This window comes from Armigeres subalbatus, chromosome 3 (genome assembly GCF_024139115.2).
Source record: "Armigeres subalbatus isolate Guangzhou_Male chromosome 3, GZ_Asu_2, whole genome shotgun sequence".
NCBI lineage: Eukaryota > Metazoa > Arthropoda > Insecta > Diptera > Culicidae > Armigeres > Armigeres subalbatus.
Genome location: NC_085141.1, coordinates 17,332,069 through 17,352,068, shown reverse-complemented (window position 1 = coordinate 17,352,068; position 20,000 = coordinate 17,332,069). Strand labels below are relative to the sequence as shown.

General features: G+C 40.3%; 1 protein-coding gene across 1 annotated transcript; it reads right to left on the bottom strand.

The window, feature by feature from the left end:
- Positions 1–9,917: 9,917 nt before the first annotated feature.
- Positions 9,918–10,769, bottom strand: LOC134221150 (adult-specific cuticular protein ACP-20-like). Its single transcript, XM_062700339.1, has 2 exons — positions 10,361–10,769; positions 9,918–10,299 (listed from the first exon to the last, which is right to left on the bottom strand). Exons 1-2 carry the CDS (start codon positions 10,541–10,543, stop codon positions 9,976–9,978), a joined length of 507 nt encoding a protein of 168 aa, XP_062556323.1. The 5' UTR covers positions 10,544–10,769; the 3' UTR covers positions 9,918–9,975.
- Positions 10,770–20,000: the final 9,231 nt, after the last annotated feature.

Genomic DNA, 20,000 nt, shown 5'->3' with positions numbered 1-20,000 from the left:
ATTTCCGAAGGGGTGACAACTCATTGACTCTCAGAAGGTTGGTGGGCGAGCTATTGAACAGAGAATTCAACAATTACAAACACAGGTATACGGATGGATTCGTTTCAAGCCGTGGAGTTGGCATCGGAGTCACCGGGACTATCTCGAACAGTCGGACATCTGTACCATCTTCTCGACCGAAGTCTTTCATCGCCACCACCTACCCGTCCAGGAAGCCCGTCATCGTCCTATCCGATTCTGCTAGTGTTATCTCCGCATGCTGTCATCGAAAACTTCAATGAATTTCTTCAGCTGAATAACAGCGTTCTGATTTTACATTGTGTTCGTCGGATACCAGGCGTTCTGATTTGTCTAGTTGACTGTAAACCAGCGATCAATTTAACACAAGTTTTCGGAAGTATCTCCGTACTAAGTCTACCATTCAACTAAAGGGAATTAGGGGCTAGAATGGCGACTTTGGTATGTTCTCGCCTTGAGCCTTTTTAGCATCTCTGGAGAGCAGAGCATTGAACGACAACAGGTCTAGCTTCAAGACCACCAATGGTTACCTGGATCCCAACTGTACGACTGGTACCGGATTGCTGGATCAACACTAAAATCGTTCACTTATGTTATATAACATATTTCGTCGACTAGTTTTTAACCTCAAGCCAAACAGGTAGGTAGTTAGCAGCATTGAGGCGCATTCGCGTCATTTTGCTCGAAGAGCAGACGCTCATCGTCACTGTCGCCATCGCCTCGACATCTTCGAAAGGATGCATACGCCATAAAGACGAGCCACTAGAGTCCTTGCTGCTGTTTTTCTGGATCACAATTTATTTAGTGAGGGAAGAGGGTGATTCGAGAACGATTTCCAAGATTTACAAAAGACAATCGCATGGAGTACAAAAATGAGTTGTCGACTCATGAAATTTTCTTGCAAGCTCCGAACAGATAAGTTTGTGTTGATTTGAGAGCAATGTGTAATTTTCTTTCCACAATGCGCCTTCTCTAATTAATAACAGCAACCAAACGCTTGCCCGAAAGTTGCACTAAAATTTCACTGTGTGCTAATACAACGGTCACCATAATGATTTTACGCTAAGACGCCTCCATTTAAAATTAATTTTCAGCATCGCCAATTCCGGCGTGGAACCGCAACAGACGCCAATTTTGTAGCCCGTATTTTCTCTACATAAAATGCTTGTCCTGAAAAGAGCCTTTCACAATGCGCTTTTCTGATCACGAATAAACAGCAATCAAACGTTTGTGCGACCCCTACATTAAAATTCCACTTTGCATTGCTGGTGTCGGTGAGGGCCACTCGATGATTTACTTCCTGCTGAGACCTTTACTTCCGGCGTCAACGTTGCGATAGATGAGTGCTGCTGTCGGCGATGGCCACTCGCTACTGCTGACTAGCACAGCTATAATATGCGATGGTTTTCCGTTGAGACTACTACCAGCCCCTTCGTGCTGCTTAGGGCTTCCATTCCCGGAAACGATTTCCCGGGAAATCGTATTTCCCGGGATTCCCGATTCCCGGGATTTATGTATCAGTTTCCCGAATTTCCCGGGAAATGAACATACTAAAATATTTTGGAATAATAGTCTTTTTTTTTTAATTTGATGATTACAGATTTTGGGGTATCAATTACATTTTTTTACCAGCATCATCCCACTATTTATTTTATTTTTGAAGCTTAAGAATTTAAGTTATAACTTAAAATGCTACAGAATCATACGGTGCATTCCAACACGTGTTGAAGAGAGGCGAGACAAAGAACCAGTATGTATCTATCGTTCGATTATTAATTAGGTCCAAACGTCGGTAAGCGTTGTAAAGTCGAATTAAAAAAATTAGTGTCTGTGGTGAAACACCAGAGCTACTAATGTTCGCAGATATTCAGGCAATAGTAGTGACCGCTTTGGCAGGTTTGTCCTATTATTGTCAAAGTTTTTGTTAAAACCTTCAATCCTTTTTGATTCAATTCCCGAACAGACTCATATTCCGAAGACTCGTTTGTTTTTTGAGATATTTCTGAAATATTTCATTTGAATATTTTGTAATATTGGTGGACTAACAGATCTTGATGGAAAAACAGATTTTGGGTCTTTAGTATGCGATCATTACAAATGTCTTCCAACAAACACTCACAAAACTTTTGCAATTTGATGCATTTATGTGCTGTTCGCCATTTCAAGTAAAGTTTGACTGAAAAAAATGATATAGTCAGGATCATTAAAGTACGACAATCAAGCACTCGCCTGAAAGCTCTTTTTTTATTTCGAATGGAAGAATTCTCATTTCAAATATTCCATTCACCTGCTTTAAATACAAAGACGAAAATGTGTTTAAGTGGACGTACATGAATAAAAATGGGTTATCCTTCAAAGTCGACCAGATGATTCTATCCACTAAAAAAAGTCGTCGAGTATAAGAATAGTTCATGTTAGGAATATTTTGGCGATAATAGAAGAGAATCTCTCCCGCCCGTCGTTGTCCAAAAACTGGGAAAAATGCGGATAAAACCTGAAAAAGTTAGAAAAAAATATTGTAGGTCCAGTTGAAAACCGAACTGAGCTCTCGCGACAATCGCATTTTCTCCCATTTACGGATGTCGCAACTGCATCGCGAATAGTGCGCATCTATGCCATAGCCGTGCGCCATCATGCGCACCACTCGCGATCCAGTCGCGACATTCGGAAATGGGAGAAAATGCGATTGTCGCGAGAGCTCAGTTCGGTTTTCAACTGGATCTACAATATTTTTTTTTTAACTTTTTCAGGTTTTATCCGCATTTTTACCAGTTTTTGGACAACTGAGCGAGTGCTCAGTTCGGTTTTCAACTGGATCTACAATATGGAAAAGTAGCGAAGCTGATCAGGACACTGCAGATCTTACTCTTGAGCCAGAGCAGATGCTGATACTTATTTCGAACTGAACAAAAACTTTCTCAGGCTTTCGACAACTTTTTCATCATTTGACGACAAAATAGCAAGCATCCCCGATGTCGAATGTACATATATTTTACGACAAAATTTAAACTACGATTTCGAATTAGTTTCGAGAGTTTTTTTTTTATTATTTATTATTATATTATTTCCCGTTTCCCGGGTAGTTGATTCCCGGGAAAAATGGAAGCCCTAGTGCTGCTGTCTCTCCGCGTGAGATCTTGTTTGAACTAAGGATTGATCCAAATCCGCAAGTTTCTTGATTTTATTGGTTGTGCTTGCGATGCTTATACGGGATTGGTTGGTTTACCTATTTCTTAACTTTTTACCAATTATCGATAATAAAAAGTTAAAAATCAGTACTTAAAGAAGCGTTTACTCTTTCTTGATTAAATGGTCTAAAAAAATTAAAATCTATCGAGAAACGGCTGAGATATCAAAGTTCAAAGTCCATCATATGTTTGTGACGGCTTCCGATTTTCGCAACCGTAAAGTGTACTTCGGTAATGAAAAACGTAAAAAAAACGTAAAAGAAACCCTGATTATTCCATCTAGCAGTAATGGTGCCTTTCTCGTGCGGTATAAAAATAGTATTATTCCCCGTCGAATGAAACCGGATTAGACTATGTGCCGAAAAAAGTGAGCTATCTTGTATTATTTTGTCTTGTCTTAGCACATGCTCAGCCAGTATTGAAAAGCATCCTGGAAATGTCGGTTGTATTCCCGAGCATTTTCTTGTCTGCATTAACACCCAAAAGGCCAAGCTTTTTGAGAAAGCGATTTTTGATTTTGAAAAAATCATAACTTTTTTATTTTTTGTCCAATCTTGATGAAATTTTGACACAAGGTCCAATTTTTATTCTAGTTTTGGCTGCACACTGAGTTTTTCGGAATTTCTGGATGGTTCCGGAATTATTCCAGATTCCCTTGGGGTACCAGCAAACTGGTGTTTGGGGTATTTCGCCAGTTACTCAATTTTTCTCCATGGAACCCATATCAAACAGTATGAAACAATATTGCCACACTAATAACGACTCTCATACCGATTTTTCCGAAAGTAAGTCTTCCATACGGACATCCCCAGGAAGCTTCCAAATGTCCCCAGGGAACCTGTAATGGGGACAATTTCGATTTTGCTCCGAAACATGTCGTGCGACGGCTCTTTCTTCACAATTTTTCATGAATATACTCGCTGTTGTTATAAAAGTGGCCATTGGTCAGTTTGACGTTTGGCCACTCTTGTGACGCCCGGAATGCCCCCAGGGAACCTGTAAAGGGGACAATTTCGATTTTGCTCCGAAACATGTCGTGCGACGGCTCTTTCTTCATAATTTTTCATGAATATACTCGCTGTTGTTATAAAAGTGGTCTATGGTCAGTTTGGCCACTCTTGTGACGCCCGGAATGCCCCCAGGGAACATGTAAAGGGGACAATTTCGATTTTGCTCCGAAACATGTCGTGCGACGGCTCTTTCTTCATAATTTTTCATGAACATACTCGCTGTTGTTATAAAAGTGGCCATTGGTCAGATTGACCGCTCTCGTGACGCCCGGAATGCCCCCAAGGAACCTGTAAAGGGGACAATTTCGATTTTGCTCCGAAACATGTCGTGCGACGGCTCTTTCTTCATAATTTTTCATGAATATACTCGCTGTTGTTATAAAAGTGGTCTATGGTCAGTTTGGCCACTCTTGTGACGCCCGGAATGCCCCCAAGGAACCTGTAAAGGGGACAATTTCGATTTTGCTCCGAAACATGTCGTGCGACGGCTCTTTCTTCACAATTTTTCATGAATATACTCGCTGTTGTTATAAAAGTGGTCTATGGTCAGTTTGGCCACTCTTGTGACGCCCGGAATGCCCCCAGGGAACCTGTAAAGGGGACAATTTCGATTTTGCTCCGAAACATGTCGTGTGACGACTCTTTCTTCACAATTTTTCATGAATATACTCGCTGTTGTTATTAAAGTGGTCGAGGGACGATAATTGGTATCACTCCTTGCAGCAGCTTACGTATTTGTGTATAGCATTAACCTATCAATCATCTCCTCGTCGAAAAACTTCATAAATGCTTTTTTAGGTGAACTTATTTTACTTAAACTTAGATTGAAACTTTTGTCACGTTCAAGTTTTGCATCATTTTTACGAACTTTGGAAAGCCGCTTTGTTGACCACTTAAAATCTCCTGATTTGTTAAAAAATGTTGTTTCATCCTCTTCGTATGCAAACGGATGCTCTTCAAAAAGCTCTTCGTCGCTGTTCAGATCACAGACGAATTCGTCGACATCAGAATGCACGTTGACTAGATCCGTCTCCAATGAGCTCTACATTTTTACAACAGGTCAATCTCAATATCGCTTGTCAACTGGATTTGAAAATTGTATCGATACGAAGAAAAGTAAGATTTAAAATTCAGATAAAAACAAGCCCTTTTGCATCTATATACTGTCGCAACCGGCTTCTATTTGCAAAAGGCTGTAAATGATATATCACCGAATACTTTGTGTTTCATCGATGCCCACATAATACAATACAATGGGATTATAGAATTCCAAGAATTTTGACGATGACAGTCATTGATTTTGATGCGGCACCAGTCAAAAGAGGAACAAATAGAAACAGGCTTTGCTATAATTCACGCTTGACATCGTGAGTATATATGAAAGCAAGTAGAATTACGGTATTCGTTAGAATGTTTAAAGTAAAATCACAGCCAATGGCTGATTATTTCATAGTTACAAGTGATGGGTGTTTTGAATAAGTAATGAAGCATTCTGTCATTTCTACCTGTTATTCCGTATATTGTCCCTTACGATATCCTACTAGCCCTTCGCTGCTTGCAGTAGCCTCGGAGTAATCTAGATGTGCACACATAGAAATAGTTTAAAGAACTAGTGAAGCTGTCTTGAAGTCGGAGGAAAAGTAAATTTTCAACCAGGACTTAGGAGCTGTTCACAAATTACGTAACGCAAAAATCCGAGTTTTGTACACCATCCCTTCTCTTCGTAACAAAAAGTAACAATTTTGGTCCCCCCTTCCTTCCTCACTTAACGCGTAACTGTATAAAAATTAAAGGCACATCTTTTTCCTTCTCTAAAGCATTTGGGTTTTGGTATTTTTGAACACTGCTAGAATAGGGACGGCACATAATCAAAAATCAAGGATATCAAGAATGCAGCTAGTAGAAACGAAAATAGAATTTGCCATCATAACCATTTAGATAGTTTTGTGGAATTGTGGTGTCGAGAAATACAACGTCCTTTTAGCATTTTTACACATATCAGTCCCGCTATGTCGCCAATATACGATAACGATAAACAGAAATTACTTCAATCAGTGATTAAAAAATACGCATTCAAATAAATTTTTATTCGCGTTATGCGTAAAATTTGGTAGCACCCACCCCCTCTCCCACCTTTTAGTGTAACAAAGTATAACGTAAGTTGGACCCCCCCTCCACAAAGCGTTACGTAATTTGAGAACAGACCCTTGTTGGGGAATCTGAGAAGCAGAATTATGATGTTTCAGATATTCAAGAAAAAAAACAGAACTGTGTGAAAGTTTATTGAAAATAATGATGGCATTCATACATACATATATTTTTTTCCCTTAACACGGTAATCACTTTGACGTAGTGTGTTACGGTTTACGATATATCGTATTTAGTCCTCGCTACCAACAGCAATCTCAGAAATAAAACATAATTAATGTTACCCTGCAGATAATTGAAAGACTCGAATTTCGAATCCCGTTGGAGGATAAACTGCTTGCGACGGAAGCACCTTTTCATGCAATTAGTTAAAAAAAAAACTCGATGCCCGTATCCGCTGAACTGACTGCTGGAAAATCGAGTTGGGGGTACGTACTAACTTTTCATGAACTTGAATATATTATTACAGCATTTGTTTTCAGTCTATGTTACATATTACAGAATATTGTGTATTTGGACAACATATTTTATTCCTGTGAGTCTTTTTCAAATAAATTATGTACTTGTGAGGACATTATTTCTACAGGTTTTATCGCCTAAGCTGATTTTTAGTCTATTGCTGGAAGGTTCGAATAAAATCGATTTGTCGAGTAAATCTTAAGAGCGAGAAATTTTGACAACTAAGTAACTACAAAATATTTTTGCTCATGGGAATATTTTCAAAATACCCCTTCACTCGCTTGAGATCAAAAAGACGACTCTTTCAGCAGCACCCAGGCCTATAGTACATTTTTTTCAGTAGCAGACTTGACACGAGAAATTGTTTTTTTCGCCATAGCACCTTTCGCCTCAGTTGACGACATGTTTCGGAGCAAGATCGAAATTGTCCCATTTAAATGTTCCTTGAGAGCATTCCGGGTGTCCCAAGAGTGGCCAAACTGTCCAATGACATTTTTTGTAAGAACAGTGAGTATATTCATAACAAATTGTGAAGAAAGAGCCGTCGCGTGTTATGTTTCGAGCAAAATCGAAATTGTCCCCTTTACAGGTTTCTTGGGAGTATTCGGGCGTCACAAGAGTGGCCAAACTGACCAATGGCCACTTTTATAACAACAGCGAGTATACTCATGAAAAATTGTGAAGAAAGAGACGTCGCACGACATGTTTCGAGCAAAATCGAAATTGTCCCCTTTACATGTTCCCTGGGGCATTCAGGCGTCACAAGAGTGGCCAAATTGACCATATGACCACTTTTATAACACAGCGAGTATATTCATGAAAAATTGTGAAGAAAGAGCCGTCACACGACATGTTTCGGAGCAAAATCAAAATTGTCCCCTTTAAAGGTTCCCTGGGGGCATTCCGGGCATCACAAGAGTGGCCAATATGACCATATACCACTTTTATAACAACAGCGAGTATGTTCATGGAAAATTGTGAAGAAAGAGCCGTCACACGACATGTTTCGGAGCAAAATCGAAATTGTCCCCTTTACAGGTTCCTTGGGGGCATTCCGGGCGTCACGAGAGCGGTCAAACTGACCAATGGCCACTTTTATAACAACAGCAAGTATGTTCATGAAAAATTGTGAAGAAAGAGCCGTCGCACGACATGTTTCGGAGCAAAATCGAAATTGTCCCCTTTACAGGTTTCTTGGGAGTATTCCGGGCGTCACAAGAGTGGCCAAACTGACCAATGGCCACTTTTATAACAACAGCGAGTATACTCATGAAAAATTGTGAAGAAAGAGACGTCGCACGACATGTTTCGGAGCAAAATCGAAATTGTCCCCTTTACATGTTCCCTGGGGGCATTCCGGGCGTCACAAGAGTGGCCAAACTGACCATATGACCACTTTTATAACACAGCGAGTATATTCATGAAAAATTGTGAAGAAAGAGCCGTCACACGACATGTTTCGGAGCAAAATCAAAATTGTCCCCTTTAAAGGTTCCCTGGGGGCATTCCGGGCATCACAAGAGTGGCCAATATGACCATATACCACTTTTATAACAACAGCGAGTATGTTCATGGAAAATTGTGAAGAAAGAGCCGTCACACGACATGTTTCGGAGCAAAATCGAAATTGTCCCCTTTACAGGTTCCTTGGGGGCATTCCGGGCGTCACGAGAGCGGTCAAACTGACCAATGGCCACTTTTATAACAACAGCAAGTATATTCATGAAAAATTGTGAAGAAAGAGCCGTCGCACGACATGTTTCGGAGCAAAATCGAAATTGTCCCCTTTACAGGTTCCCTGGGGGCATTCCGGGCGTCACAAGAGTGGCCAAATTGACCATAGACCACTTTTATAACAACAGCGAGTATATTCATGAAAACTTATGAAGAAAGAGCCGTCGCACGACATGTTTCGGAGCAAAATCGAAATTGTCCCCTTTACAGGTTCCCTGGGGGCATTCCGGGCGTCACAAGAGTGGCCAAACTGACCATAGACCACTTTTATAACGGCGAGTATATTCATGAAAAATTATGAAGAAAGAGCCGTTGCACGATATGTTTCGGAGCAAAATCGAAATTGTCCCCTTTACAGGTTCCCTGGGGGCATTCCGGGCGTCACAAGAGTGGCCAAATTGACCATAGACCACTTTTATAACAACAGCGAGTATATTCATGAAAACTTATGAAGAAAGAGCCGTCGCACGACATGTTTCGGAGCAAAATCGAAATTGTCCCCTTTACAGGTTCCCTGGGGGCATTCCGGGCGTCACAAGAGTGGCCAAACTGACCATAGACCACTTTTATAACGGCGAGTATATTCATGAAAAATTATGAAGAAAGAGCCGTTGCACGATATGTTTCGGAGCAAAATCGAAATTGTACCCTTTACAGGTTCCCTGGGGGCATTCCGGGCGTCACAAGAGTGGCCAAATTGACCATATACCACTTTTATAACAACAGCGAGTATATTCATGAAAAATTGTGAAGAAAGAGCCGTCGCACGACATGTTTCGAGCAAAATCGAAATTGTCCCATTACAGGTTCCTGGGGACATTTGGAAGCTTCCTGGGGATGTCCGTATGGAAGACTTACTTTCGGAAAAATTGCTATGAGAGTCGTTATTAGTGTGGCAATATTGTTTCATACTGTTTGATATGGGTTCCATGAAGAAAAATCGAGTAACTGGCGAAATACCCCAAACACCAGTTTGCTGGTACCCCAAGGGAATCTGGAATAATTCCGGAACCATCCAGAAATTCCGAAAAACTCAGTGTGCAGCCAAAACTAGAATAAAAATTGGACCTTGTGTCAAAATTTCATCAAGATTGGACAAAAAATAAAAAAGTTATGATTTTTTCAAAATGAAAAATCGCTTTCTCAAAGAGCTTGGCCTTTTGGGTGTTAATATTTGCAGCATATCATAAATAGGACACAAGTATTAAAACGGCCAGGCACGGTGGGTGCAGGCTTGAATTTGGGAGATAAAAAAAAGTGAGCTATGTATGAAAAAAATTAAAAGTGTGAAGCTATACATGGAAAGTTTCTCGTAAAAATGCCAACTAACATATTTTTTTAATATTCACTCTCTGGAACATCTTTATTCAGTAACGATTTACAGTTATCATCAGCATAGTCGGTCTTGGTATGTACCCTCAGTTGTACTTCTTTAGCTTGCTGTAGCTGTATCCCAATCCGTGGTAACCACTTTCGTAACCACCTCCCAGTCCACCTTGCTCGATACCATGCCCAATATTCTTGACCTTGGCTTCAAAACCGTTCTTGTCATCGGCGTAGTATTCAACGATACGTTTGGTTCCATCGGCTTCATCCAGAGTGTACTCTCCCTTAACTACATCACCATCACGTGCTTCCCATTGGCTTTTGTGATCACCCGTCTTGTAGTCCTTTACTCCGTATTCGAATTTGTACTTCGGGTACGAGTAGTAGTCTTCACCGCCTTGCTTCCAGTCACCTTCCTGTAGACCCAATCAGCTGATTAAGACACTATTTTTATTGTCTTAAGATGTACGAACTTACCCATCCTCCACCGATCGAACCACCGCCCAAACCGATTCCACCCAGCCCGCCGCCACCGATATCGCTCTGGATGCCACCGTACCACTTGTACGGAATATGTTTCACCTCGCTGATAAATCCATGCTGCTCGTAAGCAAGGACAGAGCCCAGCAGGGCTAGGACCACCACAGTAATCTTGATCATTTTGCTGCAGTTGCGTTGCGTTGGCGTTGATGTTCTATCAAGAACTGAACTCGCTGAACTGATACCCCGTTAACTCGGGCATTTGATTATTTATAGCAAAAATGTAAGCAATTTCGCCAATTCGACCTTCACGGGTTTCAGTATCGACAGTTGTTAATTTTTTTATCCTAATCCATATTGATTTATATGCTATCGATTTATCAAGGTTTCCCACGGTAAAAATTGTTTTTATTATCATACGTCCACCGCCAACTTAACGCCCATCACGGGTTATTTATTTTTTTGTTTCCATTTAATCTAATTACTGCACTTTACATTCGGTATCCTAACGAGCGGCTAAGCACTTTGTGGACACGCTTCAATGGGCGAAGCAAAATGTGGCTATCTATTCTATTCATCTATTTCGAACTGCATAAAAAAATACTGTGAGGAGCATTAACCTCGCAAAGTATGCATCAAATTGCATATTTTTCTTAGGGACACGGCAGGTATTTCCGTCCTTCGTCGTAGGGGCTAAAACCAACGAAAGCAACGTACATTTGCTAGAACTCCACTATAGTAGAACGTTTCTCCTGAGTTTACGATTTGGTACGTATGAGTTTTACAAAAAAGCGTCTTTTTTATTGGTTTTCGAGACTATGACGAACAGACGAAAATACCTGCCGTGTCCCTATGTATTTTTGTTATTATTAAACACAACGAACTATTGTCGGCAAATGTTCTGCTGTTGATCTGCAAAAATCTGTGCAGTTTTCCATGAATCAATCTTTAATCAAAAGCAATCAACTCAACAGGGCAACTGGCAGAAGTATTCCTTCGAACTCTACGTTGAATCTATTGAAACATTTTTGTTTGTTTCTTGTAGATAAACTTTGCTACGCCATCAGATCTAATTATTCGCGTAGTGAGAAGTTTATGAAGAAGTGTTTGTTGCATTCCATTAATTCAGTGTTGTTTTTTATCCAACAGTCGCTACAATCATGTAGGTAGTCTGGAAATACCGCCAGTAAACTCACACTACCAGATAAAGTTCTTTCGTTTCGTAATCAATGGATGCCATATCAATCATTCCAGACTACGAAAAGAACCAGTTAGTCGACGAAAGTCCAAGGAAGAAGATGGAAATGAATAACAGAATAAACAAATGTACGAACGCGTTAATTTATACTGCAGCATAGTTTACGCTTCCCATCTAAATGTTCAACTTGCCAGGTTTCTCAGTCCAAGGCATCCCGAACGCCTTATTTTCCGTTTCCAGTAAATCCAGTCCGTCGGCGATGATAGAATGTTATTTCACTGGCTTGAGCTTATGGTTTTGGTATTGCCTCGCTGTTTCTCTGCTGTATATTTTCATCATTTTTCTGCACTGCTTTTTTGCCTGTAGCAAAACATACGGCCAGCGCGTGACGTGATGAATGTTGTACGTATGACGAAGTTTTACTGCTGTTTTATTGATTTATAAAACTTGGTGGAAAACGCCTTTGGTGTTTTTCGACCGTCGGAGAGAAAAAATGGATATGGAAAATGGAAAACTGGAACCCAGACCAATAGTGGTCCACTGGATAGGTGGGGTCAACGAATTCCAATCTTTTTTTTTCCAAGTTCGTTTATTTGGTAAGGTCAGGCATGTATAACACTTTACGGAGCCATAATTCCAAGCTTTATAAGATACTATAAAATATATTTTAACACTCATTCCTTTACGCTCCTCTTTTAACGCACAAAAGCGTGAACAAAGTTTCAAGCATTTGTATGGAACAAATTTAAATCTGTTTCAGAGGTTTTTGTAGATGATCTACAGTAATACCTCGATATAACGTAACCTCGATATAACGTAACTCGATATAACGTAATTTTTACCTCGATCTAACGTAAATTTTTTTTTGCTCCCATTTTTAACAGTTTACATTATAAACGTGATTCATTAAGTATAAAAATATTATTTCAATTCTAGGTCACTATAGGAGCATCCACGACATACATAGGGTGGAGGGAAGAATCTCAGATTTTGAATCGTCACATTCCAAATATTCACGGTCTGACATATCCTCTCTATGAGGTTGTCTGGATTCATTCCTGTTCATTTATTTAGCTTACATCTTAACAGAAAATACTGAATCAGCAATTTGACGCTTCAATACACGGTTCGAGGCTGCATCTCTCCAACTTTGAATGCACCCGACGCTCGCCAAGTCGTTCTGTACCTGGTCAGCCCACCTCGCTTGCTGCGCTCCACGACTTCTTGTACTTGTCGAATCTGGAGCAAATACCATCTTTGCAGGGTTGCTATTCGGCATTCTTGCAACATGCCCTGCCCATCTTACTCTTCCGGCTTTAGCTATCTTCTCAATACTGGGTTCGCTGGGCATGCTCGTGGTTCATCCTTCGCCGCCACACACCTTGCACACCGCCAAAGAAGGTCCTAAGCACCCGTCTCTCGAATACTCCGAGTGCTTGCAAGTCCTCCTCGAGCATTGTTCATGTGTCATGTCCGTAGAGGGCTACCGGTCTTATCAACGTCTTGTACATGACACATTTGGTTCGGTGGTGAATCTTTTTTGACCACAGTTTCTTCTGAAGCCCATTGTAGGCCCGACTTCCAAAGATGATGCGCCTTCGTATTTCACGACTAACATTGTTATCAGTCGTTAGCAAGGATCCAAAGTAGACGAATTACTAGACCACCTCGAAGGTATCCCCGTCTATCGTAACACTGCTTCCCAAATTTTGTTACTTCACTTTCCAGGCGGGTGTACACTGTGTAATCTGAAAAAGTGACGTATGCGCCAAATTACAAAATACATGTTCGCCATTTTTCTGTTAAAGAGCTCGATGATTACTACAAAATGGCGTATACGTCACTTTGTCAGATTACGACAGTATAGTTCTGCCACCTTTAAAATTTATCGGCCGATAGTGTCCATGTCATCCGCCAAACAAATAAACTGACTAGATTTCGCTCGAAATCTTCGCACAATTTTGCCCACCATCCACTATTGTTTTGACTAGTCTGGTAAGCTTCCCAGGGAAGCTGTTCTCGGCAATAATATTCCATAGCTCTACGCAGGCTATACTGTCGTATGCCGCCTTATAATCGATAAACAGATGGTGCGTTGGGACCTGGTATTCTCGGCGTTTTTGAAGGATTTGGCGTACAGTAAATATCTGATCTGTTGTCGTTAGGCCATCAACGAAGCCGGCTTGACAATTTCCCATCCATCCAAGCCCATCTTGATGCGCTCAGCTCCGATACCATCCGTACCAGCTGCTTTATTGGCCTTTAGATGTTAGATGGCATCCCTAACTTTCCTCAAGGCTGACTGGCCTCCATCGTCCGTGGAACTGACGTAGTCATTTCCTTCGCTGCCTTGACTTCCTGTACTCTCATCACCATTCAATTGTTCCTCGTAGTGCTGCTTCCATTTTTCGATCACCACACGTTCGTCCGTCAAGATGCTCCCATCATTATCCCTGTACATCTCGACTCGCGGCACGAAACCATTGCGGGATGCGTTGAGCTTCTGATAGAACTTGCGTGTTTCTTGAGAACGTCACAGCTGTTCCATCTCCTCGCACCGCGCTGTGTCCTTCTCCTCCAGAATCTGTCTGCATTCTTCGTCGAATCAATCGTTCCGGCGATTTCGTTTCACATACCTGACGTTGTTCTCCGCTGCGTCGTTAATGGCTGCTTTAACTGTATTCCAGCAGTCCTCAAGAGGAGCCCCATCAAACCCTCTTCCAGCAGCGCTGCCTCGAGATACTGCGCGTATGCAGTGGCGACATCAGGGTGCTCAGTCGCTCTAGGTCGTACCGCGGTGGTCGTCGGTACCAAACATTGTTGATGACGAATAGGTTTGGACGCAATTTAACCAAATGTCGCAAATGTCGAACAAGTGCCGTCCATCAATCAGGACGATCGATTTGTGATTCTGTCTGCAGTGGGGATCTCCAAGTGAACCGATATGGAAGGCTGTGTTGGCCGTTTTTGTTCGTTAGCCGGCGGGCACTGAATTTTCCAAAAATCTAAACTTATCCTTTTGGTCAACCTGAGCGTTCAAATCTCCTATAATGATTTTGAAGTCGTGGCTTGGGCAGAAGTCGTACTCACGTTGATAATGCTAAATTTGTAGAACCGGGCTTTGAACATCAACCTGCGCATTCTCTCATGAGTCGGCCACCATCCGATCACGAGCCTTTGCATATCGGCTATCACTACGCAAGCTGTTCAAAGCTCGTGTGTGTTGCCGGTGCTCTGATAGATGGTATGATTACCTCTGAACGTTCACACCATTGATCTCTCCCTACAAACTTCCTACAGCGCTACGATGTCGAATCCACGGTCCTTGAGCACATCGACGAGTATGCGTGTGCTTCCGATGAAGTTGAGAAATTTTTAGTTCCACGAATTTTCCCTATGTGGGCACCACCGAGTTTCAGTAAACATGATTTTTGCCGAGATCTCAGTAAATGTGAATCGGTTGCTGAGATACATTAAATATTTTGCTAAGAATCATTACTAAACGAAATTTTCTGCCGAAGTTCAGTTCTGAAATGACTTATGAGTCAAGTTTTTGTACGCCGAGCTCTTATGAGCAGGATCCCGAAAATCATATCGCCCTTCTTCATCTCATGGATGCAGTTGACATCTTCTACTTGACCAGAGAGTATTTGCTCTCCTCTCATGGCCTTTGGGACATCCGCGTAGCTCCGTCATAATAGCCTACTTTTACAAGCACCTCTTTCTTTGCCGTAGCTACCTCCTCTGCCGCTAAAACTCACTTCGTTTTCATTTTAATTTTTTAGGGATGGCAATTTTCCACCAGGGACGGTTGTTCTACCGATGAAATTCAGTCGGTGGGATTACTACACTTAACGTTTTGGGGTGGCATCCTACACGACCTTACTCACTTTAAGAGTCGCACCACCAACTTCTTCTAACTAATAAGGAGGCGTATCTCACGTTCCGCCTCCTGACTAGACATTAGCAGAGACTTTCACTGCTGCCTAGCCATTGTAAGTAGGTCGCAGAGAATCAGCACGACGAGTTTGAAATTCTTGTTGAAGGTCTGGAGGCCTCCCATAAACGACATGATTATGTCAGTAATTTCCGTTACCACGTCAAGTTTTGGGTCCTCCCCCTCTACATGGTTGGTCAACATGTTTTTAGAGATTCATCAGAGTCGCTTCGTCCTATTTTCGAGTCCGCGGGCACCTCCTCTGACCAACCTATCATAGCTCATCAACATAGAAGATCTGATAAGAAAATTATTTTGAGCTTTTTAGTGGAATGTCTTCACTTGTCATAAGACGAGTTCATACAATCCCATTGAATTCCACCACCTGATTGTATCTTGACAGATACGTATTTCGACCTCAACAGTAAGGCCGTCTTCAGTGTCTTGTACTTGACTCGACTTGTCGAGTCAAGTCGAGTCAAGTACAAGACACTGAAGACGGCCTTACTGTTGAGGTCGAAATACGTATCTGTCAAGATACAATTAAGTGGTGGAATTTAATGGGATTGTATAAACTCGTCTTATGACAAGTGGATAGAAGATCTTTTGGTCGCCAAAGCGTGGGAGGTCTTTACAATGCTCCATGAAGTCGAGAATGAGGATGATGAACCACTGTCAGTCTTAAGAGGCACACTGAGAAGCAATGATGAGAAGGTAGCACACTATGCAGGTGCCAACACAAGGCAGTCAATATCAACGCTTTGGAAATGATAACGAATATGTAAACGAGTTGGAACAAGCAGCCCTCAATGGGTTCATTATGGTAATAAGATTCTCGGAATAGATCAATTGGCCACTGACTAATCAGCTCTCGCTGCGTCAGATGCATACTAATATCATGGACATCGTAATTAAAAAAACAGCACTAAAAAGGCTCCAGTGCAGAAATGTTGTTTTGCTATTTCGATATGGTTTGTAAATTGTTATGAACTTGAGTTCTACTTTCATGAATAAAGAAAAGGTAATCTAGAATAATATTAGGGTTTATTCTTATTAATAAATTATTAAACAAATAGGGTATCTGTTCCCATATTAATAACAGCCCGTATATTAATCCCAACCGTCGATAAACCAAATAAAAAATCAATGTATCTACAATTTCTCACATCGTATGTACATAATAATGGATGGAACACATTCTTGAATGTTTGGAATATTATTCAAGATTTTGTTTAAGTAATGTTTTAATTCACAAGAATCAAATTATTAGAAGATAAAATTATAAAGCACTTTAATTTTCATTTTCCTACCTCTGAACTGATGGTTTGATGCACTGCTCGATTGCTACTAGCAGATTAATCTGTTTTCACGCCGTTGTTTTCCACTCAATTTCAAGCTAAAACAATTCTATCCCTTAAAAATTCACTTCACAGCACATAAAGCACATCACATTTTCACTATGAATATAATTATATTTTAAAAACCAACGCGATTTCCTATAGTTTGATATAGGTTTATTTCTAACAACGTCTAAATTATTCTTGTCCGTATTCCAAACTGTTTACATAGCTTGCAGTACTCTCAAGGGTTGCCGACCTAGATTTTTATTTCAAAGCGCTTGAATGAACTTTTCACTATGAAATTCAACTCTTATATTTGTAAAATAAATTATATCGAAAAGATAAATTATCACACACACAAAATTGAACTGATAAGATGGAAAACTGGAACAAAAACAGCAATTTTGTAATTATATTTCAACTCAAATACAAAACATTGAAGAATTCGGCATCACTGCAATCATATCGTTACGTATACACACAAGTAATAGTGTGCGTATTTTATATTGGACACAGTATTATTGATATAGGTACAGGCATAGGATTAACTGTTTTCGAATGTTATTGAAATAGGTGCATGGCGGTGATAATGTTTTTTAGCAAAATACTTCTATAATGTGATGAAAATTTCATTTTTGAAGTTACCAAATTGTTTTCAATTAAAAACTACATGAGCCAAGCATAATTATTCTCATGTTTCTTGATTATTGGGTGAGAAATCCATGCATTTCATATGCGCATTGCCTTATTGTTATTGATATAGGAACAGATACCCTACTGATTTAAATAATATTCTAAGATAAAAAAGAAAAGAAAAAAAAGAACATGACAAAAAATAGGTAAGCAAATAAAAAACAAAAAAAAAATATAAAAAAAAAAATTAAAAAAATAAAGTTACGTAAGAAAGGTTGGAACACCCTGGTGGATGAATAACATGGATTTTAGGTTATAATTCTCTTATAAAAAAAAAAGACTTGAAAAAAAATTTGAGAAAAAAAAATTTGCTTCGATATAACGTAACCTCGATATAACGTAACGAAAATAAAAATTAAGTTACGTTATATCGAGGTATGACTGTATATGCTTCGGATGTTCTAGGAACAGAATTTATGCTTACATACGAAATATTTTTACCTATTGTCATGGATTCTAGGTAGTTTACGAAATCCATAGAGACAGAATCTGCAGATCATACTCCGTAACGGGGGCAGTTATGCAAGCTGTGTGACTCCACGTTTGTATAAGTTTGAAATATAAGTATTTCTTGTTGTTGTATATTCTATGTACCACAAAAGACATATACCACTTGGTGATCCCTAGTTACACGCCTAGGTCTTTACGGCCTTACTCCATGGGCGTAGCCAGGATTTCGAGCAGGGGGAGGCAACTTTTTGGGTCTTCTAATTCGTAGTTTTATAGTGGTTTTATGAAAACACATGAATATTAGTGCTTGGCACTATTTCCTTCTAAGTTCCAAAAACTTTGAAACGAAATCCACAACCAACAGTAAAGGCTGGATCACAATAGCATGTTGCGCTGGGCATTAAAGTCAGCGCAACGCAACGCTAATAAACGTGACGCATTCATGCTCACAATGCAACGTTCGCGTTGTGCATTTATTAAACAACAATAACGATATTTGAATTTCTAAACAAATCCGCTCTGAAATAATATTTATTACCAAATAGGCAGAAAAAAACAATATGCAAGCTTCCTCCAGGAATTCCTTCGACAATTGCTCCAGTCAATTTATCCGAAGGAATTCTTTAAGAATGCCTCCAGCAACTTCTTCGGCAATGTCTTCAGGAATTTCATTATTAATTTCGCCGGGAATTAATCAAAAATTCCACCATTATTTACTCCAAAAAATCTTCCACGAGCTCCTTTATAAGTTCTGCAGGGAATTCTTCCTGCTGTTTCTCATAAAAATTTCTGAAAAATTGCACCGTAAAGTTCCTAAGAATATTCCGTGGAAATTCCGCAAAACTGCCGGTAAACATTCCTGAGAATTTCGCAAAAGATCTTCGAATTTCTTGTGTAAATTCCATAAAATTGTCCCTGAATGTTTTAAATAATTTCTTGTGAAAATTTCAAAGAATTTCTCCTGGAATTCCACCGAACATTTATACAGAAATTATACCGAAAATTAAATTTTCGGAGGAATTCCTAGATGAATTCCCAAAGTAATCCTGAAAGAATTCCGGTGAAAACATCAAGATTTCCACTGGGAGATCCTCCAAGAGTTTCTCCAAAAACTTCTCCGGGAATTCTTCCAGGAGTTCCACCGGCAGTTCCTCCAAGAGTTCCTCCAGGATTTCCTCCGAGAATTATTCCAGTAGTTCTATCGGCAGTTCCTACGGGGGTTCCTCTGAAAATTCTTCCTGGAAATTCTCCAGAATTTATATAGAAATTCACCCAGAAGCTCCTCCGAGAATTTCTCTGGAGGCTCCTCAGGGAATTCTCCGGGATGTCCTCTGACGACGACGATGGTCCAGCTATATACCCCTACAAAGGTTTCAGCTAGACGAGATTTGTCTATAAGATGAATTTTCCACGATTTTTTTCGAGGATTCTTCTGATAGCTTCACTGGCATTTCCTCCGGAGGTTCCTTTGAAAATTCTCCCGAGAGTTTCTTCAGAATTTCCTCCGGAAGTTCCTACGAGAATTCCTCCGAGAGCTCCTTCGGGAATTCCACCAGTAGCTCTGCCAGGAACTCAATCACGCTTTTTTCAGGAAATCATTTAGGCTTTCTTCAGACATTTAAATGGAAATTCCTCCTGAAGTTCTTCCGATAGTTTCTGTGGGAGTTCCTCCGGGAGGTCCTCTAGGAATTCTTCTAGGAGTTCCTCCTGAAATTCCCTTTCCCTTTCGAGAGTTCTTTCGGGAACTCCTCCGGGAGATACACCTCAGAAGAGGAATTCCCAGAGTAATTTCCGGAGGAACATCCGGAGGAATTCCCGTAGAAATTATCAGAGGAATTCTAAGTCGCTAAGTTAACTAAGTCCCGTTTTATTAGAAAATGCTAAGACAATGTAACAATAAAACCGGACTTAGTTAACTCCTTGATAGAGGTACAATATATGTAACCGAAACGTCGGATAAAAACGTAAAACCCGTTTTTGCGCATAAGAAGATTGAAAGCCATACTCTCAAATATTATT

Bases quoted from the DNA above. Each gene is read 5' to 3' on its own strand.
- LOC134221150 (XM_062700339.1), bottom strand. From the start codon at position 10,543: ATGATCAAGATTACTGTGGTGGTCCTAGCCCTGCTGGGCTCTGTCCTT. The intron at 10,300-10,360 runs GTAAGTTCGTAC...TTGGGTCTACAG, and splicing joins GTTCGATCGGTGGAGGATGG to GAAGGTGACTGGAAGCAAGG.